The sequence below is a fragment of the Lepisma saccharinum genome, chromosome 13 (genome assembly GCF_977018435.1).
Source record: "Lepisma saccharinum chromosome 13, izLepSacc3.1, whole genome shotgun sequence".
In the NCBI taxonomy this organism is placed as follows: domain Eukaryota; kingdom Metazoa; phylum Arthropoda; class Insecta; order Zygentoma; family Lepismatidae; genus Lepisma; species Lepisma saccharinum.
In genome coordinates this window covers 85,500,187-85,527,201 of record NC_139241.1, presented here as the reverse complement: position 1 = coordinate 85,527,201, position 27,015 = coordinate 85,500,187, and the positions used below count along the sequence as shown (strand labels likewise).

Sequence of the window (27,015 nt, the reverse complement as noted above, 5' to 3'; positions counted from 1 at the left end):
TACTTTGAATATAACCTGAACCACTTAGTTCCAAATACATAGTTGCCATTGACATGTAGTCTCACTCACATCACATGCAACAGTTTACTATTGTTTTGTATAATATCGAGATTATTAATAAAGACACATGTTAAATTTTTTAAATGTTTTATTTTCATATACTTGTACCGGACACACTTTTAAAGCATTTTTTTTCATTCATACATTATTATGTGCTAAAATAAAAATTGCAGTACTACCCAATATAATTCCTCATTTTAAACACAGTAAGTAAGTATCTGTTGTCATCCACCAAATCTTTGTGCTTTCCCTTATTCTTCTTACATTCATTCTAATGCATCTCAGTTGGATTTGCCACTTTCAAAGCAGTCTGGTCTCCTCCTCACTAACCTACAAAAACAAAACACCTTATTAATATCATTTCTAAATACTACAGACTTCAAATTGCAGTACTCAAAAAATATTCAACAATCATTATATCCTAGAATACCATGCTTTGAAACCACACACTAAATCAACATTATTTTTTGGTACATACAAGAAAAACTTAATTTCCTTGGCAACGTATTAATAACAAAAATAGTATGACACAAAGCGTACACATTACTTCCTTGTGTCATCAGCTATCCACTTCTCCAAAAGTTACTTGACCACCCTGAAAGTTTTCTAAGTCCAGAAATTGTTAATTTGGCAACATCGCTCTTGAGAACGAGCATAGAGTAGCAAACTTCACTGCAGGTCCCTCTACTAGGCGAGAAACCCTGTGTTGAAAGGTTTACATTCTTTTTAATAATATGAAGTCAAAAACTTTTATTTCTCAACATATTAATAGAGAACAAAAAAGAAAACTCATGTATGAGGTATAATTTAAGAGAATACTTGCGATTTGGTATGTTAAAATTGGAATCAGAGAAACTGTTGAGAGGTTGGAAACACTGCACTCGTTCGTGGTACACTTAGACAAAATCGATGTCGAAGTTTGAACACAAAAGGGCATAATTACGAATAGTTTATGCAAATAAAATATAACATCTTGGAAAATACTGTGCAATGAGCAAAAATTAAGGAACCTTGCAAACTTCTGGATGGTTTGTATTCTTTTCTCTAGCCTCTCTGTGTAATACGAATGTATTTTGTTGTTTGTTTGTTTTACATACATGTAGTTTCCTGTTTACACAGCATTTAACCACCTGCGATACTTTTGAAGCTTTTCACATTTCCTTCTTTTTGTCCCCTTTTCTCATTTAGTAGTTCTAATTTATCTGCTTCAAGTACTTTTACTAATTCCATTCTTAGATGAGAGCTCAAATTGCAGCATTATAAAGAGGTAGTGTCTTTCAGGATTTACCAAAAAAAAAAAAAGATTTAAATCAAACTTTAAAAAATATTCTCGAGCCTGTTACACTTGGTGATAAAAACAGAACATTTGAGTTTTCTTCAAAAACCTAGCAGCTAGGAAGGGATCATCCCATTCATTTGCCCCTCGGATCCATGCCCGTCCTTTCCTTACCCGAGCACCTCGGTCAATGGCGATCCACCTGGCTTGGGATTCCTCACTCTCTGAAGACAGGTGGAGAGTTTCCGCTCCACTCTTGCAGACTGTGAACGCAAATGCACGGGAAGACTCCGGTGCCCTCGCCACTGAGTAGATGAGCAACATGATGGCACCCAGATGTTGTGATTCCTACAACAATACAATAGGCATTATTTACGCTTGGAAGACAAATCTAATTAAAAATGCAGGTTGTTTCCAAGATGATACATAATTTCAGTGTATTTGATAGCAGAGATAAAGGCAGATGAAAGCAGCTAATGTCTAATAAAAACAATAAGGAGAAAGGGGGTGGGTATGTTTTGGGAGTATACTGTTACTCGCGTTACCAGCCAGGTTAAATCTGCATTAGCATCCAACATTTTGAGGCCATACCTTGCTATGCTCTTCAGGAAACGTCGACTAGGGAGCTTAAAACAGTGTGTAAAGTCGCAGCTTATAGACTCGGCATTGTGATTGGTGCTCTTCGGATCCTGGTGTTCCGTTTGTGGAGAAGTGGGTCGCAGGCACGTCTGAGCTGGACTTCCATGTCCCTCTTGAGGTTCGTGCTTTCTCAGGCAATGGCTACTTAAATGGGCCTGTGGGGTTTGAACCCAGCCAATAATTTGCTCCATATTGTTGTTATATTTTAGAAATAAAATCTGCAAGTTTAACAAAGCAGATGGTGTCATAATTACACACCTACAAATAATGTTTCCAACTTAATTACTGTTCATAATAATTTGTTCCATCTCATGTCACTGTTCATTATTATTTACATTATCCATGTTCATGGTTACTACAAAAGTAACGGAGGAGGGCTTATGATTAGTGTTAAGTCTTGTACAAATATATGAAATAAATCTCCGAGTTAAGACCACGCAATGTTTTTCTACAGTTGGCACCACTGAATTGGCTTCGTTTACTCTTGTCACAGTAACCAGTATATTTGGCTATAATTTTGGTGTCTGAAAATAAAATTCTGTGGTTCTCGGTGATGCTGTGTTCTGCTAGTATCTACTTTGAGACACCAAAATCATAGCCAAATTCACTGCTTACTGTGACAGAAGAGTGAAGGAAACCATAACCATTGCCCGAGAAAACATGAATCTCAAAAGGGACAACAGACTTCAGCCCATTCAAACCACTTCTCCACACAAGCATGACATCTGCCAATAGAACACCGGGATCCAGAGAGGACCAATTGCAATTAAGAATGTAAGCTCCGCCTCTTAATACACACATATTTAAGCTCAACCTTTGTCTCTAACTTTTCCTGATGATGAGCGCAATGTATGCACTCAAAACGTTGAAAGTCAGTGCCAATTTAACCTAGCAGGTAACCCGAGAACACTTTTTCAAATCACATTGCCAGGAAAGCTATAATTCCTACTATACTGTACTAGACTCTGTTTTTTATGATTAAGACAACTACGCAACACTTAAAAATAAAAAACCTAGAAGAACAAACAACATAAACATGTTCTAAAGGGTGTTCCAACAAGAACGCCGGATTTCATGACGTGAAAAAATTATTTTATTTTCATGAAACAAATATATTTCCACATTATTACAAAGGGTACATGTTGCCAGTTAAGTATGAAAAACAATATCTGTCATATGTGCCCCACGACTTGCTCTGCATGTAGTCACTCGATCAATGAAATTACTGGTGACTAACAACCTTAATTAGTGCTTTAAATCTGCTTTATGCACAGTATCAGGACTGGACCTACAGTTTCAGTGGAATCCGAATCACTATGTGCTGTAATGGAGGGGGAAGTTAGGGGAAGGAGGAAAATTGAATCACTCGCAACCTCGCACATTTGAGTACATACCAGTTCCAGTCAACATGTGAATTGTGATCGGATAGTAACACTGGTTTTAACAGTTTTTATATGAGTTTTAAGGGTTTTTAAAATGTGGGAATAGTCCTGTATTAGTCGCTTGTTATCCTAACATTCAACCTGTCCACGTTAAAACCTAACTGCTTGACCTGAAGAAGGGGGCAGTTGCCACCGAAACGTTCGTCTTTGACAAGTAAATACTCACTGTACGTAAGTAAATAACAAATTTCGATTTTATGCTTATCTACAGAGTATCGAATCCAGGACTCTTTGATTTCAAGGCAACAATGATACACAAACTTGAAATAAGTAAGAAAAAATAAATTTTAGAACAGACTTTGAAAATTCAGGTAACTGAGCACCCTGTATTTGTCTAGCCCAGGTAAGATTAGTTCAGAGGTAAAGGGGAGGAATCAAGCTGGAGAAAAACAAGTTCTCATGGGGTGAGACCTGGGGTAGATCACAAACTGATTCCTATTTTATTAGTATTACAGGATGCCCACTCTGGGCCAATGACAAAATTCAAGTGTAATTCCCGGTTTTATTTCTAAAAATTCAAAGGTACACAAGCAGATGTTATCTCTATTCAATCTTATGTATTACCACCACTTCCCTCACCCACACAAATACAACAATATACAGGGTTTGTGCGATTCCAATGTATCCAAAAATTAAACTATATATATTAAATTAAATTTACAGTGTGAGTTTACATTTGCCATTTCACATTCAGACTCGAAATGAATCTACAAACACGTCACAAATTTTATGGAATGTACACCTATGTCACGTGATTTCGTGGATCATTGCAGTGATACTAGGATCAAAACTCGATTTTTCGTGAAATTCGTGTTCAATGCTAATATTCGTTTGAAACTCATTTTCTACAGACACTTTTGACAGGCCCATGTTGATGTGGCTGTGGCAAGAAGGGTAGGTGTCCGAATATGATTATTTTTACAAATTTGTAATACCTCGGTACAGAGGCAACAATAGGGTGTCAAAACTGGAATAAGGAGGGGGACAGTTTAATTCCTTATGGCGGACAAGACTTTAAGAGGCCGTAGTGTAGGGCAAAAAGTAGGGTGCATTTTCCTCCACACTGTTTGGTAAGAAAATACGTCATGATAAAAAAAAAAAAAGGTAAAGTGCTCCCCTGTGCTTAGCACCACGCCATGAAGGCATATAGGGGGTGTGAGGGTAACGGTGTGATCAGCATCACACCCCTGACTGCCTTTACCCCCCAAGGTTTCCCCCAAATACCCATGTCATTCGATGCTGGGTGTGTGCCGGGGCCGCTTCCAACAGTAGAAAAGTTCCCGGGTATGAACTGGCCGGGGATCGAACCTGGGACCTTGGGGCTGGAAATGAAAAGGTATGAGAATGTGGATGAGTTGTTGAATGGGGAAATTCCATGTTTGTACCGGATCGGGTGTCACAGGAAATATATCATAGTTGAGGAGGGTGATGTTGCAACACTGATGCACGAATTCCGTAAAGCTTATACGGAATGAGTGTTGAACATGTCCCGAGGTGTTGCAATGGTTCAGATGTGGCACGAATTTGGAGGAAAACTGACACTAGGAATAAAAGGTCCAGAATTAGATCTGGAAGAGATTGTCGGATATTCAGATCGTCCTTAAGTCACGAGAATCTTAAACGGAAATATTTGTTTCTTTCCAGCATCGGCAAAGTGGAAGAGCAGTTCGGCAGTTCCCGGATATCATAGAGACCGACACGTTGGAAGCAGAAAATGATACAACTTGAAAGGTGAGAAAAAAAAAAAATATTACCTATGGCAGCAGAGGTTTATTTTAAAATCAAGAAGGTACAGCCTATGGTTGGGGGCTTGGCTGTTCCTGGTCCTCTCCTCTAGCTGGAGGTAATGGAGGCGTAAGATGTCACTCCTCCTCCTCGTGTTGCACTAAATTGACGAGGGGCGGATCTTCCTCCTCTTCCAGAGCAGGAGAAGGAGGACGAACATAGCCCCTGAGGACCGCAGGAGTAGCAGTAGGAGCAGGTTGTCGGCCCTATGAATATTGCGTCGATCCATTCTGAAAAACAATATATAATAATTAAAAAAATATATTCTGTTCAATGCAGATATCAGCTATAAAGGAAAAAGTGGTATGTGACATATATAATCGGAAAAATGGAGAACGTGCTTATGAAACCAATTTAACTTACCGGGGCTTATTTGCAGTAAGTTTTACTGGGGCCTAACAGGGCCGCAACTAAATGTTTTTTTTTTTTTTTTAAATTAAACTTTTTCGATTATTTTTTCGATTTTTGCGAAAGTTTCAAAATCGATATATCTCTGTCCCTAATTGAGCTACAAGGATGGTTGCTAGGTTGTCGGACCATGTCAAAATATACAATGTTATCAGGAATAAATTGAAAAATAATTACCTTTGGCGACATTGACGAAAAGTGTCTTCCATCCTTTGCCGATTTCGGTACTGCCGATCAATTTCAGCCTGCTCCTCCAGGCACCTCCGAAGAGACCTGGTGAGCTCTGCGAATTGCTCTACTTCTTCAGCTCCTAGCTGATACTGATGAAATGCATTTCGCAGAGCCTCCCCTTGCTGCATGATACGTTCCTGAAAATATGTGTGAATTAATATATAACAGTGATTAGTTTGTGTAATATATATATATATATATATATTACACAAACTAATCATATCATATATATATATATTCTGTCTATTTTCAGATGACTACACTTCCACTAGGGTTCAGTCTACTGTATGGTGACGTAAAAGAGGAGACGGGGAGGGGACTACAACAGAAGAGAGAAGAAATTTGTGGAGCAAAGTTCACGCACGACAAATAGAAAAGCATGTAGTGAGCTATGTCAATTTTTGCGAAGAAAACGGGTTGGCCGAAGATTTATTGCGCCGACTAGAAGAAACGTGTAAAGATTTTGAAGTGAAGGTGGACACATTGGTGAAAATATTCAGCTTCATTATTGAAAAAAAAGGAAACGGTGATTTTGTAGAAAACATACAGAGTCTCCAATATGTACCCTCGCATTTATCGTTAAGAATCTGTTTCGAGTTGATGGAACTATTTAAAAGTGTAAGGAATGAAAGAGCAGAAAATAAGAAAACAGGAGGAACGGGGAAAGAGCTAGAGGAACGGATGGTGGAGATGTTAAAAAAGAGAAAACTGAACGAATAAACATTACTAATAAACTAACACGTTTCGTTCAGTTGTGGGACTTTGTTCCCACATCCCCACAGTCGGAGCGGTAGAAGAGAAGGTACGCATTAAGAATTTTAAAATAAGGAATGTATAATTTCGAATGGTAGCAATAAAATATGTACACCGATATGTACACAGTGGTAACGTCGTCGGCTTGTAATCAAGGCTGCTGGATCGATACCCTATGGAGGCACATGGCACGGTGGTTCGGATTCCACTTTAAACTGTAGGTCCAGTTACGATTAGTGTTACTGTGCATAAAGTGGACTTCAATCACAGATTTAATTAAACAATCTATCTGATTTTAAATTTACTTTATGCACAGAACCATAGGTTTCCATCGGGAATCGAATCCGAGATTGTACATATAACGTCTACATTGAGAGGTATTGCATTTAATGGGTATAATAAAATATGTATAATAGTTTCTTGTAATAAAAATATATGGTCTATACAGAAAATATGTTATTTTTAATATGAATATGAAATAGGTACTTACCAAATTTGCATCAGCCATCGCACGTTCTGCTTGACCAAACACGAACAGAATGAGTGGAGGAAAATCTGTTTCAGAAGTTCTGCAGACTTCCTTACACGCTTAAGTCATTAGCAAGCTTGTTACACGGAAATCTGTAGAAGAGATTAAATTTCGGTGACAGTTCTTTATTACATCATGACAGATTTACAAGGGGGAAATTGCGGAACTGAGGTCTGCAGTTCTGAGATGAGTTTCACAGTAGTTTCTTCTTGCATCCGGTCGACTCTGATAATGTTACGTACATAGTACTTCCTTGTTTCATCCAGACAGATAATAAAAGTATGGAGATATAACATCGTTCGGAAAGTAAGTTCCATCATGCAATAAAATGAAAAATATAAATAGTAATATCATGACCTTTATAGGGGTGAGAATATATACATGGTACAACATTCACACATAATCGCCATAAGAATTCAAGAACGCATCACAGCGAGATACCAAGTTCGTTATACCCCTATCATAGAACGTTTCCGCCTGAATGGAGAACCATTGGGAAACTGCACGTTTCAGTTCTTCGTCAGTACCATAATGTTTTCCAGCAAGGAATGCCTTAAGGTGGAGGAACAAATGAAAATCAGATGGGGCAAGATCAGGACTGTAAGGGGGTGTGGTAGTTTTTCCCAATGGAAGGTCGTCAGGAGTTCCTGCGTTGCATTTGCCACATGCGGACGAGCATTGTCGTGGAGGAGAATGACACCCCGACTGAGCATGCCTTGTCGTTTGTTTTGGATTGCACGACGCAGGTTTTGAAGTGTCACACAATAGGTTTAGGCATTGATGGGCTGTCCAGGCTCCATAAATTCCACAAGCATTACTCCATGCCTATCCCAAAACACAGTGCACATAATTTTTTTGTTTGTAAGCTTTGGTTTTGGTTGCGTTTTCCGCGGTGACGCGGAGTGCCTCCACTGCATGGTGCTTCGTTTCTGTTCTGGGGTTTCGTGCAAAACCCATGTCTCGTCTCCAGTCACAATCCGCCAACAACTCTTCCCCCTCCTCACTATACAGTTTCAAAAACTCTAGTGCACTTCCCATTCTTTCCTTTTTGGCATTTTCGGAGAGCTGGTGAGGGACCCAACGGTTACACAATTTGCGAAATTTCAAATTCACTGTCACAATTTCATAGAGCACAGTTCTGGAGATTTGTGGAAACTCTAATGACAGCTCAGACAAAGTGAATCGTCTGTTCTCCCTAATCTGCTCTTCCACTAAACGAACCAAATTGGGATTCACAACAGACGGTCGACCACTTCGTTCTGCATCATGAACACTAACCCGTCCACCACAAAACTGTCTCACCCATCTTCTTACCATTGAAGCACTCATTATTCCTTCTCCATACACCTCACAAATCTGACGGTGGATCTCCGCAGCTGGAACATTACGTGCAACCAGAAAACGGATCGCACCTCACACGTGGCGGGAGTTTGGATTGTCTGAAACATAACAAGAACGCACTACGCACTACCATCCTGACCAACCTGCCTCAGACTGACGTCTGCACTTCATCAAGGTTGTGGCTACACAAGGTGCATGCGCATTCACACTGCCCCGCTTGCAGCGCCACGGTATTCATCAGTGGAACTTACTTTACGAACGACGTAATATAATTGCAAAACCAACTTCCTTGTTAGGTCCTCACAGAACCTCTGAGAAAGAACATCGTGAAATAGATGATGTTGAAAATGTAGCGTTTGTTTCTTAAATAAACAGAATCAGAGTCGACCTACACATATGGCAAATCCATTTTTACAGGGTTTGAGTGGGTTCGTTGCAAATACAAAATTAAAGCAATCAGTTTTTTTTTGTTTGTTTTGTTTTTAGGACACACAGGAGGGAGTCGAACCCCTTTGAAAATGCAAAGTTATTTCTATTATTTCTTCCCGGGGCCAAACAGGGTCGAAGTCGCCCCTTTGAAAATGCACAGATATGGCAAATCAATTTTATGTTAGATCACACAGGGCCATGTTGGGTTTCTGTATTTCAGATCGTAGACCCCCTTCCATATACTCTTGACGTACAGATTCCGAATCTACAATTGCCTTCACTCTAGTGTAATTAGGGCCGGCTGGACGGCCCTTCGAAATTTTCCTGACAAGTTTTTCGAATGTTTCAATTTACCTACAACAGATAGGTGCCAGTAAAAATCACCGACGGTTACTACGTAATATTATACAATTAATTGTCATCTCAGCTCGTCATGACAATGGGGGCCGCCATCTTGGTTTTTGTTATTTTGACCGTAGACCCCCTTCCATATGGAAAGGTGTTGACGTACAGATTCCGAATCTACAATTGCCTTCACTCTAGTTCAATTAGGCCCTTCGAAATTTTCCGGACATGTTTTTCGAGTTTTATGTAGATGCCAACAGCCTGTATGGCTATGCCATGATGAAAAAAAACTGCCATATGCAGGGCTTGAGTGGGTCGAAGATTTTAATATTGAGGATCTTCAAGACTTTGATGACAGTGACTATGGCCTGTTCTTAGAGGTCGATCTGGCAATTCCTGATAATTTCCACAGCCAGTTTTCTGATCTGCCGCCAATTGCTGAGTTCCAGTGTCCGCCTGGCTCTAAACAGAAGAAGCTGATGATAACTCTAGAGCCAAAATAGGGTTATGGCATATACTACAAGAACCTCCAGTCCCTGATGTGTCATGGTGTTAAAGTAACCAAGGTTGGCAAAGTCTTAAGATTCAGGCACTCAAGATGGTTGAAGCCATATATTGATACAAATACCGAGCTTCGAACACGTGCGATAACACAATTTGATAAGACCTTGTTCAAATTGATGGTCAATTAGGTGTATGGTAAGACCATAGAAAATGTCAGAAAACATACTGTTGTCAAATTGGTTACTGGCCCTAGCCAGAGCAAAAAATTGGTAGCAAAGCTCAACTTCAATTACAGAAGAATTTATGACGATAATCTGGCGCTTTTTAACATGAATAAAACAAAGATCAAGTTTGATAAGCCTATTTATGTAGGGGCTGTAATATTAGAATTGGCCAGATTACACATGCTGGAGTTATATTACGATGTGCTGAAGCCTTTTTATGGTGATCGTATAAGACTGATGTATATGGACACGGATAGCTTTATCCTTGATATTCCGACAGATGATGTTTATAAAGATATAGCACAGCCTGCATTGCTTGAATATTTCAATACCAGCGAATTCCCGACCATCTGAATATTCAACCACAAAACAAAAATGTGCCTGGCAAGTTAAAAGACGAGACACTTGGCGATGTTATTGTAGCATTTGCTGGGTTAAGAGCCAAGATGTACAGCTTTGAAACATCCAGTGGTGCTGTCACCAAAAAAGCCAAGGGCATTGGTAGAGTAACTGTAGACAAAGAGCTCAAATTTGAAGATTACGAAGATAGTCTCAAATCATGTAGTACAATCAGAACATCAGAATGTAGAATCCAGAGTGTGGACTACAAATATTGTAAGAAAAGTGGCTCTGGGCCCACATGACGATAAGAGATGTGTGTTATCATGTGGTATACATACTCTACCATGGGGTCATTGCGATTTGATAAGTGGCAATCAATGCCCAATCACAGAGCATGCCTTGCAATAAATAAACATGCGAATGAACTTATTTGGGTTCAAAAAACAGGCTATTATGGACCTGCCAACACCAGCACCCTCTCCTGATATACAGTCTATGCTATCTAAACTAAGTGGTTTGTTAATTATTCATCTGAATAGCATACTTACAGATGTTGATGTTAATACAGGTAAAACATTGTACATATTTTTAACAATAATTACAATTTATTACAACCCCCGAAGGCAATGTCAAGGTTTCAGTAGGCAGAAATATTTACAGAATTAAGCACTCAAACATGGTTTGTGGCACTGTATACCGTGTGAGGCACCTAAAAGTACCACCTGAAATGGCGAAGAAACCAGAAACAGTAGCGATGTGAGGTTTGCAGGAAACAATAATATCAAATGGGGCTCGTAAATCGGAGGTATTGGGTGGGTCGAGAAATATCGACAAATGGGGTATCTGGAGCAAAGTCATATTTTTTTAAATGGAACGATATACAATAACATGCATAATATAAAAGAGCACACACAGAGAAACACAACGCCGTTGGTCTCATGCATCTACTGCACATAGGAACGAAGATATGGCCATGTGAAAATATGTAAAAAAACTAACAAGTGGCCCACCTGACCGTCAGTACCACGGCATGTAAGACTTCTCAGGTGCTTGACTGAACTGCCTTTACGCAGAGCAAGTTTTCATAGCAGGTCCACGAGATCGTGTTAGTTCATAGCAAGCAGTCGTAGTGGTAAGAGCGAAGATTATGGTGTTCACAAACATAGAAAAAGCGGACATGATCCGGATTTATGGGGAATGCCGAAAGAATGCCGAAAGAATGCCTCAGAAGCCTACCGTGTGTACGCAGAGAGATATCCGGACAGACGACAGCCATCTCGACGTCTGTTTGGTAAGTTATGTATTAAATTAAGAGACACCGGAAGTGTAACACCACGAGCACGTGTGTGGAACAAGCCAACTACAGGTGAGGCAGGTGTTCTCGCCGCTGTTGCTGTGAATCCGCAAGTTAGCTCCCGTGAAATTGCCAGGGATGCTGGGATGAGTCAGCGAAGTGTATTGCGCATTCTGCACACATACAAGTTTCACCCATATCATATCTCCCTCCATCAGGAACTTCACGGGAATGATTTTGTGGACCGTGTTCGGTTTTGCACATGGTTGTTACGACACGACACACCCGATTTGTCACGTATCCTCTTCACTGACGAGACAACTGTTACCAATCATGGAAATGTCAACCTAAGGAACATGCACTATTGGTCGGTGACAAATCCACATTGGCTTCGCCAAGTGGAACGCCAGCGCCCATGGAGTGTGAACGTGTGGTGTGGTATAGTGGGTGAACATCTCATTTGCCCTTTTTTTTATACAAGGGACACTGAATGCTGACCGATACATACAGTTTTTACAACATGAACTGCCTGTACTATTGGAGGACATACCACTTCAGACAAGGAGGGACATGTGGTACCAACATGACGGGTTCCCAGCTCACAGTCAAGACGCGCTACAGCATGTGTGGAAAATACATTTCCAAATCGTTGGATTGGACATGGAGGGCCTGTCAAATGGCCGACTCGTTCCCCAAAGTTGACACCGTTAGACTATTTCCTGTGGGGAAAGTTGAAGGACATTGTCTACCAGGATGTGCCAACAACTCCAGAGGATATGCAACACCGCATTACTGCGGTCTGTAGGGACATTCCCTACGAGATGCTACATTCTGTGCAACGATCTTTGCGTGGGCGCCTCGTTGCCTGTATCGCAGCAGACTGCCACCACTTTGAACACTCACTTTGACAGGTTTTTGCTTCTTACGCAGTGGTTCTTCGACATACTGTCATGTTCATTTTCATTATGCTGTAACACTGTCAAATACATGGTGCTGACGATGTCTACTGTATTTTGTCTTCCTTTAACACGTTCTGTCTTCATCTTGTCCAATGGCTTCCGACATCTCATACTTGTACATGCCGTGGTACTGACGGTCAAGTGGGCCACTTGTTAGTTTGTTTACATATTTTCACATGGCCATATCTTCGTTCCTATGTGCAGTAGATGCATGAGACCAACGGCGTTGTGTTTCTCTGCGTGTGCTCTTTTATATTATGCATGTTATTGTATATCGTTCCATTTAAAAAAATATGACTTTGCTCCAGATGCCCCATTTGTCGATATTTTTCGACCCACCCCATACTTCCGATTTACGAGCCCCATTTGATATTATTGTTTCCCGCAAACCTCACATCGCTACTGTTTCTGGTTTATTCGCTATTTCAGGTGGTACTTTTAGGTGCCTCACGCGGTATACTGTCTCTGCCGGTGACTGTTTATACATATATTGAGGTTCTAGGACACTATGACAAGCTTATACCTCTTTTTATAGAATTAAGAATCAGATACTCTATAATAAATAACCGCTAAAATACACAATGCCTAATGATATATTTGGCCATACAAGGCGCGAAGATCACAGCGACGAGATTCTGATGCTTGACGTCGGAGTCAAAAAATTAAGAAGCGATTTACAAGCTTGACAAACCACACTCAATGCCAGTCTTCAACTCGAGATTACCGATTTACAATCACAATGCATGGACCCTCTTCTTAAAATCGACTCAGAACTTAAATTGCTGCTTCAGAAATACACTGACTTGGCTACACTAGATAATTTTCAAAGTTTAGAGGAGGCCATAGCAGCTCCTCAAGCCAAATTTAAGACTCAGGCTACCAACTCTGAGCAACTGAAACAGCAACTAGAAGAGCAGATTGGTAGTGTCCACACACAGCTCCAAACAATTGTCAAAAGCATAAAGTCCCAAGATGATTTTGATCTAGTGATTTCTACTTTAAAAGAACAGATTCAATCACTACAGATACCTAATCTGGACCCCTTAAACAATGCCATAGCTGAGGTCAAAGAAAAAATCGAGACACTAGAAAATTTTATGAACAACCTACCGTCTTCGGGTGCTCTGAGTGCTATTACTCGAAGTGTTGCCAACATCAAGCTACAACTAGAGACATACGAGGATTGTGGCAAAATTCAGAGTACCATAAGCCATCTTGAGGGTACCATAGGAGCAGTATGCAACGATCTGACAAATATACAAGGAACTCTGGAGTCCCGTTTACCTGGTATCGTAGACACCCTTGCCAGTGTTCAGCACAGATCACCAAACTTGAAAATCTTAATACCGAATCTGAGCTATCACATTTTCATCACTTGATCGATGATATTCAAACAAAGCTTGAAATTTTACAACAATCGACACCTACTCAGGCAGACAGCCCTGCTCAAGATGCTATGCGTAGTGTGGCTGACGCTAGTGAATTAAATGATGTAAAATTGGCCCTTAAGTCTCTGCAGAATACGGTGGCCAATCTGCCTACATCACAGGAACTTAAAAATATTAAAAGAGCCGTACATCGTATATTGAAATCTGAAGACATCAAGAATATTCAGACAAGAGATCAAACAGCTTACTCAGACAGTGGCTACTCTTCCAACCAATCAGCATATTAACGAACTGCATGCCCTGTTTGAGGATATCAGAACCCAAGTCCATGATCTTACAGCCCAAAGTTCAAAATTGGCTGTTGTTGAAAATCTACAGCAAATTGTAGCCAACATCAAGCAACAGCTAGGGACCGTGGAATCCAACCAAGCAAATGCTCTGTCTGTTTTTGCCACGCAGCTTCAAGAGATTGTGCAACAATACAACAAACTTGCTGTGGACATAAGAATCAAACCAGGCCACGACGAGATTGTTAGGACTATCAACGAGCATCTTGAATCTGTAATAAGTAGATTGCTTACAGCAGAAAAAGAAATAACTGGCCTAATCGAGAATCCTAAGCACACAGTAATCCTTTAATTGTACAGTGTCCCCAACAAAGAATACGAATCACAGTTTACTCCAGGTGGAAAACTGTATATGTTGTCCCCTGCACAATTTTATTACCAGTTCTTCGTAAGGGGCACACTCAAACCGGTCAAGATCAAATACTGGTTACAACCACAGGTACACCACTACCCTACCTTGTCAATAACCAATGCTGACAACATACCAAAAATCACCAGTGTGGAGTTGGAGGATTTTACAGACCCCGATACACTAGAAACAGCCTATGCTGAAGATGATGGTTCTTTGGAATTTGACATACAAATAGGGGATAAGCTGTATTTAGAAAATCCTGTAGTATCAGCTGCTGAAGACCCCATAGTTGCAATATTCTTGTTTACGTACTATGTCTAGACAAACCATAGTTGACGAGCTACACAGACCAGCCAGATGTAACTATAAGCGACTGCCAGTGGTTACAAAAGGCATAGACGATTTGTGGTAGGCTGACTTGGTTGAGATGGCAAGTGGACAGCTAAAAAACATAGACAAGATCAACAAGGGCTACAAATATCTACTTACTGTCATAGATACATCTTCGAAATATGCCTGGGCTGTGCCACTCAAATCCAAGACTGGAGCATGTGTTACAGAAGCTTTTAGGACAATCATCAATCAGAGTGGCAGATTACCGTGCTATCTACAAACAGATAACGGTAAAGAATTCTATAATTTGGTGTTTCAACAATTTGTTAAGAGCCAGTCGATACGATATTACTCAAGTTACAGCAATCTCATAAGAAGCCATCTGACGTAACCAAATCTGACGAGCAGCAATTGATCAACACTGTTTATTATCCAAGATATCAGCCAACAACCAGAAGACCTAAATACAAGGTAGGTGATCAAGTGGGGATTAGTAAATATAAACACATATTCAAAAGAGGCTTTACTAGAAACTGGAGTACTGAATTATTTACAGTGGTTCAAGTTAAACCTGGGACCCGTAACACTTATATAATAAAAGACCATCACAACGAAATCCTCAAAGGCCGATTCTATGAAGAAGAACTTAGCAAAACTACACAGCCTGACACATATCTCATAGAAAAAGTCATCCGCAAAAAAGGCAACAAGGTACTGGTCAAATGGCTAGGTCATCCGGAAAACAGCTGGATCAAAGCAGACAAAGTGATACTATGAACACCTGGGATGTTATAAAACGACTACCAGAGCCCGAACAGCAGATTAAGAAAAATGGCAATCTGCTACCTGATAATATTCGTTGTCTTATTGTTGGCCATCGGGTTGCGGTAAGACTACGCTACTGGTTGATAATTTTTTACTGGCACCTAACTGGTTAGACTGGAAAAACAGGCACTTGTACGTCTTTTCTAAGAGCTTAGAACAATTAAAATATCAGCAGCTGATGAAGCTATACGATGGACTGGATATAGCCACTTTTGAAACAGATGTTAAGCCACTCGATGACTGTCTCGATAACTCTGTTGTTGTGTTTGATGACATTATATTAGATAATCAAAACGAGATTCGAAATTTCTTTACACAGGGGGGCACAAAGAGATAGATTGCTTCTACCTGGCGCAGACCTTTTCCAAAGAACCGAAACAGCTGTTACGAGACAACAGCAATTTCATATGTGTGTTTCGTCAAGATCATACTAACCTCAAACACATACATGACGAGTATGTAGGTGCAGACTTAAGCTACAACGATTTTTCAAAGTTTTGTGGTAGGTGCTGGAACCAGGACAGCTACAGGTTTGTCACAATCGATATGACAAGGAAGCCAAATAGTGGTAAATATAGGAGTAAAATCAATGATTTTCTAGACGTAGAGACGTATATAAACAGCCATGAAACGACCAATCGTTAACGATCTTAAATTAAGAGACTATCTTGTAAAACAATTCAAGGGATGGAAATCAGAGAACCGAGGTTTTTATGAACAACACAAGCACACAGAACAGCCTATTATTGATGCTATTAGTGAACTGGGTGAAAATATCAAAACTGTTACAGAGCAGAACCAAAATTTGATCACAGAGCTTGTGCCGGTAGCTGCTCGGAACATATTAGATTATCCAATCACCCCCTTTTCTAGTATTCATACACCTAGTCCTGTTCGTCCTCAAAGAATCGAAGCTAGTCAGGATCCTATTGAATTGGGCCTTCTTGCTCAAAAATATTTAAGCACACCTAAAGACAACAAAGACGAGGTCTTCGGTTTATACGCTGACACAGAGCTTGACGGTGGCATCATACATAAAATTGGCAATTTTAGAGTTACGTTTATGGGCGATGATCTGATTGTATATACAACTTGAAAGGTGAGAAAATAAAAAAAAAAAAACATTACCTATGGCAGCAGAGGTTTATTTTGGAAATCGAGAATGTACAGCCTATGGTGGGGGGCTTGGCTGTTTCCGGTCCTCTCCTCTAGGTGGAGGTAATGGATTCGTAAGATGTCCCTCCTCCTCCTCGCGCTGCACTAAATTAATGAGGGGCGGATCTTCCTCCTCTTCCAGAGCAGGGGAAGGAGGACGAACATAGCACCTGAGGACCGCAGGAGGAGCAGGTTGTCGGCCCTACGAACATTGCGTCGATCCATTCTGAAAAACAATATATAATAATTAAAAAAATATATTCTGTTCCATGTAGATATTGGCTATAAAGGAAAAAGAGTATGTGACATATATAATCGGAAAAATGGTGAACATGCATGTGAAACCAATTTAACTAACCGGGGCTTATTTGCAGTAAGTTTTACTGAGGCCTAACAGGGCCGCAACAGGGCGTTCTTTGAAACATGAGTACAGGAGGCCTACAGCCTTAAAAGTGGGGTATGTGTAGATTCCGAATATACAATACTCTAGGGATAACAGGACCGTAACTGAGGACCCTTTGAAACACGAGGTCCGGGAAACAGGGTCAGTAACTGAGGACCCCTTGAAACTTGAGTTCTGGCGAAAACAGGGCCGTAACTAAGGGCACTTTGAAACAAGAGGTCTGGGACAAACAGGATTGTGACTGAGGGTCTTTTATTTCAATTTTGTTCAAAAACTTTTTAATAGTTTTTAAAACATTTTGAACTTTTTTCGATTTTTGCGAAAATTTCAAATCGATATATCTGTCCCTAATTGAGCTACAAGGGTAGTCGATAGGTTGTCGGACCATGTCAAAATATACAATGTTATAAGAAATAAATTAAAATTATTACCTTTGGTGATATTGACAGAAAGTGTCTTCCATTCTTTGCCGATTGCGGTTACGCCGAACCACGAATACGGCAAATGTCTGTTCGTACTGCCGATCAATTTCTGCCTGCTCCTCCAGACACCTCCTAACACCCCTGGTGAGCTCTGCAAATTGCTCTTCTTCTGCTCCTATCTGATATTCAATGAAAAGCATTTCGCAGAGCCTGCCCTTGCTGCGTTCCTGAAAATATGTGTGAATTAATATATAACAGTGATTACAGTTTGTGTAAAATATATATATAACTAATATATTTTCTATCTATTTTCAGATGACTACACTTCCACTAGGGTTCAGTCTACTGTATGGTGATGTAAAAGAGTAGATGGGAAGTGCAGCAGAAGATAGAAAAAATTATGGAGCAGAGTTCACGCACAACAAGTAGAAAAGCACGTCGTGAGCTATGTCAATTTCTGCGCAGAAAACGGGTTGGCCGAAGATTTATTGCGGCGACTAGAAGAAACATGTAAAGATTTTGAAGTGAAGGTGGACACATTGGTGAAAATATTCAGCTTCATTATTGAAAAGACAAGAAATGCAGCAGTGTTTGGTGATTTTGTAGCAAAAAATACAGAGCCCAATATGTACCCTTGCATTTATAATTAAGAATCTGTTTCGAGTTGATGGAACTATTTAAAGGTGTGAGGAATGAGAGGTCAGAAAATAAGGAAACAGGAGGAATGGATGGTGGAGATGTTAAAAAAGAGAAAACTGAACAAATAAACTAACAAATACTAACACCTATTTGTTCAGTTTTCTGTGCGGTCACGGACACTTTCGTCTTTAACACTTGTACAGAAGTTGTTCACTTTATATCCGACCATTTTTGACGGGTACTCACCTTAAGAGATGCTGCGCCGCCACCACCGATCATGTTCTATTGGACCCCCAACGTTGTGGACTATCAACCGGCATCACAGTTTCCATTGCAGCAAGCTCCGGCGCAGGACAGGCATGGGAATTGTGTCCCACTCCTCCCTGCACGCTTTCCAGAGACCATCCAGGGTGCACAGGCAGCGATGTTGAATACGTCGTTTTAACAGTCCAAATGTGCAAAAATGAAAAATCCATTGGACTGGGATCTGGGCTTTTCACAGGAATGTCTTCAAACGGAATGACACGAATTCCTAATTCCTCTGCCATTTCCTGATAAAAACGTAGTGATGTTCTGGCGGTATGACTCGAAGCCTTGTCCATATGGATCATCACCTGGTTCGCGTCCATTCCATACAATTGTGGCATGTCTCTCCGATAGATAGGTGTCAGAATGGAGTCTTGGAAGTATCTGGCATTCACCTTCACGTTTTTGTCCACCTTGCGTATCATCAACTTACCCTCATATCCGAATCCCGTGACATCCATAAAGCCACGAAGGAAACTTTCCCTGCAGTGACGAACAAAGTTGCTGCACACCTTAGCACTACGGGTGACACTTTGCTTGCAGCCCTTCTCCTGGTGGTTTTCGTGGGTGAATGTTTCGCAAGGTGAGCCTGTTGTGTGTAACGGGCCACAATAGCTTTCGCAGTAGTGACCCCGAGTGTTAACCCATTCTCCAGACACTGTTTCACAATGCGTACGTATGAAAACTTAGCATGGAAAAGGGCCATTACGTAACGCTCCCAATACCGATTGATTTTCGGTGCCATTTGATAACATTCACTACCAACACTCACGCACCTAAAAGGTCAGACACAACACTGCTCCCGCCAGCAGACCCAGCATGATACGCCACGTGGCCCAGCACCGAATCGAAAATGGTCGGATATAAAGCGAACAACCTTACTGTATAACCTTTCAATACGGTTGTTGCATTTCAAAAATGTCCGTGACTAGATATTGTGGGGGTCCTGATGGATAACATAAACTGTCTAATAATTGTAGAAAATAAGAATGTTATAAAAGACATAAGTGAGTTACTAAAGATATATCCACAAAACTAACTTGTAAATGTTCTATTAATTTCGGTGGCCTCTGCCACCATTCACCATCCAAGTGGATATTAGTCTATTAGTTTCGCGGATATATCTTTAGTAACTCACTTATGTCTTTTATTATCAACCGCATTGCTTATTACCCTCAACATGAAAAATGTTATATATTGAAAAACCAGTGGCAGAGATTCCCCCCCCCCCACTTTTGGCCCTGCACTATGCTACACCTTACCCACGAGGGAAAAGTAAACTGTCTTTGCCCGCCTAGTTTTGGAACCTAATCGCCGCCACTGCGAAAAACCTACACTAAAGTACCAGTATTTTAACAAAGAATGTGTAAAACAATATCTAAAAAATCTGTACTATGAGTTGAAGTAATAAAACAGTTTGTACATACAAGTAAATGTTATTATTGTATCAAAATAAATAGATGTAATCTACTTTCACAATTCTCTCCCTCCATCAATACAACACTTTACCAGTAAATATGTTATGGAAGAATGAAAACTCTGCAGTGATGGTCACAACACATACATATCAGTTCTATGTAGAGTTTATTCATTAACAGAACGGATGCAACTTCCTTGCTGATTATGCATGCCAGAGATAACCAACCGCTTTGTTCGATGTAGACTAATTAGTAGCGGTTATCACTATCATATAACAATGTCCGTCTGGAATATGATAGAGAGCCTATTCATAGAATCACTATTTCCTTGTTACATCCTGGCACAAGGAGGATGGACAGGGCTTTCCGAAGAGTCCCCAGGCCCGTCGTCAACACCAGATCATGTATCTGGAGTTATCAAGGATATCACCACCACTGCCTTGTGTGATTTTTCTGTTGATCACGAGAAGATCAATGCTATTGGGCTTAGATATTTCAGCATTCAAAAACTTTAATATTCAGAATATGTAGCACGAGGGTCATCCAGAAAATAAAGACAGTTTGGTTATACAAAATGAAAAAAACAATATTTATTGGAAAAAAAAACAAATCTGTTAAACATACCTGAAACTTCCTTCACTTCTCTACATAATCACCTCCTACATTTAAACATTTGTCGTATCTGGGCACGAGCTTCAGAATTCTCATGTTATACTCTTCTGCCGCCAGTTCATTAAGCCAGGTGGTCACTGCATTCAAACAAAAGACCGCTCGCGCATTTCCGAAGAAAAGGCACTACGATCAATGCAAATCGTTATTGTGAGACTCGAAGAAAACTATGGCGAGCCATTCAAAACAGGAGGCGAGGAATGCTTTCTGGAGGAATTATTTGGCTAGCTGTCATTAGGGCATCTGACTACCATGAGAGAGATCCGGGTTCAATTCCCTGTGGGGGAGAACAGGGACAATGCCCGCCCTCATACTGCTGGTGCAACTCAAAAATTTCTGGATCAATTCGGATGGGAAATTTTTTGATCATTCACCCTATAGTCCAGACCTTGCTGCTAGCGATTTTCACCTTTTCCCTAAGCTGAAAGAGTTTCTGGGCGGTAAACGTTTTGGAAGTGATGAAGAGTTTGTGACCACCTGGCTTAATGAACTGGTGGCAGAAGAGTATAACATGGGAATTCTGAAGCTCGTGCCCAGATACGACAAATGTTTAAATGTAGGAGGTGATTATGTAGAGAAGTGAAGGAAGCTTCAGGTATGTTTAAGAGAATTGTTTTTTCCAATAAATATTGTGTTTTTCATTTTGTATAACCAAACAGTCTTTATTTTCTGGATGACTATCGTAAAAACTTCCTCCCTCACTCTGCTGATAATAGTGAACAAGGCATAAAGCTAAAGTGCCCCATGCATCTAACACCATAGCCATCGATTTTCTTCATCCTTTCAATTGGTTCACACTGACCTGCTCTGTACTTCAGAATTTTCCTTTCCCTTGCACCAAACCCGCATTATTAGTGCAGTCTCTGCACATTTTCTAGCTAACTTCCCTCTCTTCATTCGTTGTATTCAACATAATTAAATATTATGTTTGTGCCTTTGCTGTGTACATTTCCTTTCATGATGAAATCAAACAATTGGCACAGAAAGAACAATGAGCATTGAACAGTGCTGCACAATTTGGCAACACGCGGACACTGAAAGCAGCCGTTTGCCATGTCTACACTCCCTCCACTCGGGTTGATAATTTGATGCCAGCGCCAAAGAGGAATTTTTATCTTGGCCAAGGTGTTCTAAGCAAGGCTGATCATTCTTTGATTACAATGCCGGTCTTGCTCCTGCCATGCTTGGGGGGGGGGGGGGGGGGTAGAGAATAAGAGGATACCATGGAAATTTACCTTTTGTTAAAAAAACAACTCAATTTGAAATGACGTGTGAGTTGCCTCGACTGCATCCCACAGTCTCGAGTGAAACAGAATTGCAACACTACACACTAGCGTATGACTGGAGGATTGAATTGAATTGTTTAAGTCCACTTTATGCACAGTAAGGCTAATCGGGACTGGACCTACAGTTTAAAGTGGGATTTGAACCACTACTATATGCTTCCACCAGGTATTGAACCTGGGACACTTTGATTACAAGGTGACGACGCTACCACTGTGCCATCCTGGGAGGCCTATCTTCAGACATGATCAAGAAAGTGTGGGGCCCCAACTCTGCAACCCCTATACGCCTTTTTGGCGAGATGCAAAGCACAGGGGAACACTTTACTTTTTAACTTTCTGTGAATGTGCAAATCACTATGAGCCATTACTGCAAGAGACAGAGCACATTCTAGTCATTTTATTTCTAATTCAACGATATTTCCAGGTTCTTCAGGTTTTCCACATGTGCAGAAACTCTTGACAACATTATCCATTACACTATCAGAAATGTTCAATACTACATATGTATATTTTACTGCACATGTAGTTTCGGTTTTTGCTTCAAGTTCAGAATTGGACTTACAGTTTAAGGTGAGATCCGAACCACAATGTGCTCCACTGAGTAACGTACCCAGGACCATTCTTTTACAAGGATTGATTTGTTGTTTAAAGTCCACTTTATGCACAGTAAGGCTATCAGGACTGGACCTACAGTTTAAAGTGGGATCCGAACCATTATGTGCCTCCACCGGGTATTGAACGCTACCTCTGCGCCATTGGGAAGGCCCTCTATTACAAGGAAACAATGTTACTACTAAGTCATTGTGATGGCCCGTATTGCACATGGAGTCAAAATTCATTCAAAAATACATACTGTATATAAAATATACCGGACGATACAAATATAACAATTCACATAATTACTTACTTACATTCCACTCCTGAATACAGCTGTTGATAGCAGAATATATTCTTAGATTAGCCACGACATCTGTGAATGTCAACCTCCAAATGTTTTTCACCATCTCCCTTGCAGCCAAATGCCCTAAATGGCACGCAAGTACTTGCATTCTGGGATTCTGCTAAGAGAGAAGCAACAATCAAAACATCTAAAAATGTAAAGTACAATTAACTTAGATAATATTCATGTCTCATCTTCAGGATAAGAAACAACTAATATTAATTTTAATAGCTTTCCTTACACAACAAATAACTGGTCAACGTAACTATAGCGTTAAAAATATTATACAAAAAAATACAGATAAAAAAAAAACGATCTCTCTACAAACATTGCAAATAAGAAAAATCTTTTGTAAATATAATGGAATTAAACACAACAAAAACTTAAAAATTTACACACAAACACGTCACTACATGCAAAGATAAATAAACACAAATGCACAAACCCACTGGGCAGCAGAAGTAATATAGAACACAAAAATGTACAGATACTTACAGTGTGCCCAGATAGGCACTGAAGACGTGTATCAACCAACAATTGGTAAACAAAGTATGCATAAATTAACAAATAACAACGCTATGAGGCTAATAATGTTTGCAAGTAATAACAACTCTGTCCCAGCACAAGGATATTCATAAAATCACATGGAGATCCCCAGATGGAAAATCTTACAATCAAATTGACCACATGCTGATCGATTGTAGACATAGATCAGACATCATTGATGTTAGATTGTATAGAGGGGCTAATATTGATTCTGATCATTATTTGCTTATAGGAATTTAGAGCAAGAATATTTAATAGTCGAAAAATGAATGAATGGGGAAATTCCATGTTTGTACCGGATCGGGCTATCCGTAAATGTTTTTTGGAGCAATCTGTCAATGGTTTGTGGGGCTATTCAGGTATTTTTCGGTAACGAAGGTAGGAAACACTGCATACCCACATGATCCACGACTCTACTCAAGCTGTGCCCGCCCTATTGTGTGTTATGGAAGCCAAAAAAAGGAAAAACAATAATTACTGTTTATGTGAAAAATTGAAATTATTTTCATGAAAAAAGAAAAATGCCACCTTAAAGAATCTTTTGCAATGCAGAATAGGTAAGTACGAATGTTAAAAATGACAAAATAAATGAGTGAGAGGTGTTCGGTGGAGATCGAACTGTTAGATAGGCCTACATTCGGACTTGGGCACCATAGAAAAATCTAGAAACACTAAGGGTGTCGTGAAACGAAAACAACATTTGAGAACCCCTGCATTAGATCATAATGTGTACACATGTACATGATGTTGAACAGGGCAAACCAATTACAATTAAAAGCTAAGAACAATTATACAATATGAATTTACATGAGCTGTATAAAATATAAAATTCATAACCTTTTAAAAATATTATTATATTATGACCATGGTACATGTTCTACATGGACATATTGATAGCATCAGTCCATATCAGAACACCTTGTAGTATTTTGCCAACTTCATGGTGTGCAGAAAAACAAGTACTTGTCACCCACATGAAAATAAATGCACACCGACATAAGTTTGGTGCACATCAATAACTAAAGAATGCATACATCCATGTAGCAGGCCAGGCTGTACATCATGCACATGAGCAGTTTAATAACTCAAAAGTTAGCTACACCACCTAATAAACATTGTCACTCTAAAAAAAATATGCATGTACACAGTACACTACGATAAAATTGGAATTAAATAATGAGAACTTGAGGCAATTTTTTTTTACCAAGAGGCAAAGCTAGCTTTTGAGCTATTTTCACTAGGTTTAAAACTGCGCATGTGCATGATCTATGACCTGGCCTGTTACATGGATGTGCACGTTCTTTAGTTGTTGGTGTGTATCAATCTTATGTGGGTGAGTATTTATTTTCACGGTGGTGACAAGAATTTTTCTCTGCATTCTATGGAGTTCGAAAAATACTGCAAGATGTTCAAACATGGACCTCTGCTGCTAATTTGTCACTTTATTTAGCTACGAAAGAGGGGGGGGGGGGTGTAACTGTTCCGATTGTGTTATGCTCCTTTTCAAAATCTTGTAGCAGAAACACTAACTATCGTTGAACTTTGGCAATCATTGTCACACGAAATTTGAACCTTTCTTAAAGTATTTAGCAGTGTTTCGATTTCGGAAAAGTACTTGTTAATGTTGAAAAAATACTTTGGTAACACTTTACTATACCGGAGACGGATTTCTTCAAATTTACAGGAGAAAGTACTTACGCAAATCATTTTCTGTAGCGGTGTTGATGTTCGGGAATGTAGTTTTGATCTATTTTAATGCGAATGCATGTGGTTTTCTACGAAAATCTATTTCCGATGCGCTATTGCTGCTGCGGCCACGATGTTGTCCGTATATGCTAAATTGAACGAAAGGAGTGCTAATGGAACCTAACCTAACAGGTCTAACCTAACCTAGTACGCATACCTCGTCCCCGTGATGGTTCGTGGGGCTATCGTGAATTTTTGGGCTAACGTCAATAATTTTTGGGGCTACACGTGGATGGTTTGTGGGAAATAAGGAACAACAGTAAGCACTCGTTAATGTAAGAAATACATTATTTTCGTTATAAATTCATTATTTCACCTAAAGAAATGTTCCGCAATGCAGAAGAGTACGTTAGCAATGTAAAAAATTGCAAAATAAATCATTGATAGGTGTCTCTGGTATAGTAAAGTAGTACCAATACGTTAAATATACCTTACACAACAATGTCTCCTCGCGATATGCAAGGCATTCTCCGTTCATGGAAGCATCGCGAAGTACTGCTGAGGTAATTTAAACGTTACGGAAGCTAATTAGCACAGTTATCTCCTGAAGGAAGCACAAATTATGTGAAAAATAAGTTGTTAAAAGTACCTTGCCAAAATCCCGACATTCGGAACGGGAAAAAATCGCAATTTCCCGACAAAGCCAGGAACGTTGAAAATTTCACAGCAGCCACACCCACCCGTACAATTACAATTATGTAACAGTCGTTTTTTCAGGGCTAAACAAAATGTTTGCAATCGTGACGTCTGGTAGCCTCCCATTCTCACCACATTTCAATGCATTTTATTTCGTGTCCAAGTTGTAGAACGAGTCTGTTAATACACGAAACGTATTACATACGTTTGTTATGAAAACTATCATACATACCTCGTGTAATGCAGCACAACCGGTGAATTCGCACTTTTCTCTTTCGAACATTTTATTAAACTTCAAGCAGTGTTGCCAATCTCCGAATGCAAGATTTCCCTTTTACCAGTGTAAAATTTCCCTTTTTCGACCTAAATTTCCCTCGATTTTCAAAACACATCTAAGGCTGTGTCCGAAAGCTGCAAGACCATACTTGAAGCGAGCATACTTCGAGAGCATACTCGCAGTGCGGTCTTGAAGCCTGGAAGCGGAAGCTTTCGAACTGCACTTCGACTGCAGCGCCAACACAAGTGAGGAATGCAACAAAAGTTGCTTCGAATTATCAAACATCGACTGTATGTGCCACTCTTGTTTTCCGTGAACAACACACACATGACTCGGCGTGCAGTTTATATAACACAGCACGTTATTAATTATAGAAATATGAAAGAAATTTGCTCTTTCAAATTAATTTTCACACATTCCGCAACATGCTTTACGATCGTGGGAAAAGAAATTGTTTTCTCACTTTTAAACACCTTCTCACTATAGAAGAAAGAAACCACGCATATATGAATAAAACCAATAAATAAAATTACATAGTATTTTAAAAACTTGTTTACTTACATTTCCACACAATGGAAGAACTGCAACTACCAGCTGATTGACTTCAGACGTCCATTTTTTTAACAAATGAAAAGCAAGCACAGATCGCAAGTGTGCACCGCTCGTGTGCTGCGTCCTCTGGTCTTGTACACTCGTTTGCTTGGCGCTTTCGAACTGCACTAGGTGACGTCACTGCCGTCAAGACTGTACTTCAAGTATGTACTTT

At 39.9% G+C, this 27,015-nt stretch overlaps 2 protein-coding genes across 11 annotated transcripts in view; one reads left to right on the top strand and one right to left on the bottom strand.

Moving 5' to 3' along the window:
* The window catches only part of LOC145997490 (uncharacterized), a 50,488-nt gene extending 30,494 nt beyond the window's left edge, over positions 1-19,994 (top strand). For 4 of the 5 annotated variants that reach the window (XM_083134594.1, XM_083134595.1, XM_083134599.1 and 1 more), the window contains 2 exons: positions 5,062-5,148; positions 6,095-6,865. In XM_083134594.1, the coding sequence (XP_082990720.1) occupies positions 5,062-5,135 (74 nt within the window). In that variant the 3' untranslated portion in view covers positions 5,136-5,148; positions 6,095-6,865. Of the gene's footprint in view, positions 1-5,061; positions 5,149-6,094; positions 6,866-18,101 lie in introns of those variants that run through there. The other variant, XM_083134597.1, reaches the window with a different exon arrangement.
* On the bottom strand, positions 143-26,270 carry LOC145997488 (uncharacterized). Of its 6 annotated transcripts, none has more exons than XR_014442903.1 (6): positions 16,935-17,071; positions 7,085-7,215; positions 5,788-5,978; positions 5,172-5,432; positions 1,511-1,684; positions 143-390 (listed from the first exon to the last, which is right to left on the bottom strand). XR_014442903.1 is itself a non-coding variant. In XM_083134593.1 (4 exons), exons 1-4 carry the CDS (start codon positions 26,253-26,255, stop codon positions 17,067-17,069), a joined length of 540 nt encoding a protein of 179 aa, XP_082990719.1. In that variant the 5' UTR covers positions 26,256-26,270; the 3' UTR covers positions 16,815-17,066. The 6 variants fall into 6 exon arrangements, 1 of the variants encoding a protein (XP_082990719.1); XR_014442904.1 differs by having other exon boundaries at positions 7,085-7,149; XR_014442901.1 differs by lacking the exons at positions 143-390; positions 1,511-1,684; positions 5,172-5,432; positions 5,788-5,978 and adding exons at positions 17,796-18,013; positions 23,016-23,165; positions 26,205-26,270 and having other exon boundaries at positions 7,097-7,149; positions 16,935-17,187.
* Positions 26,271-27,015: the final 745 nt, after the last annotated feature.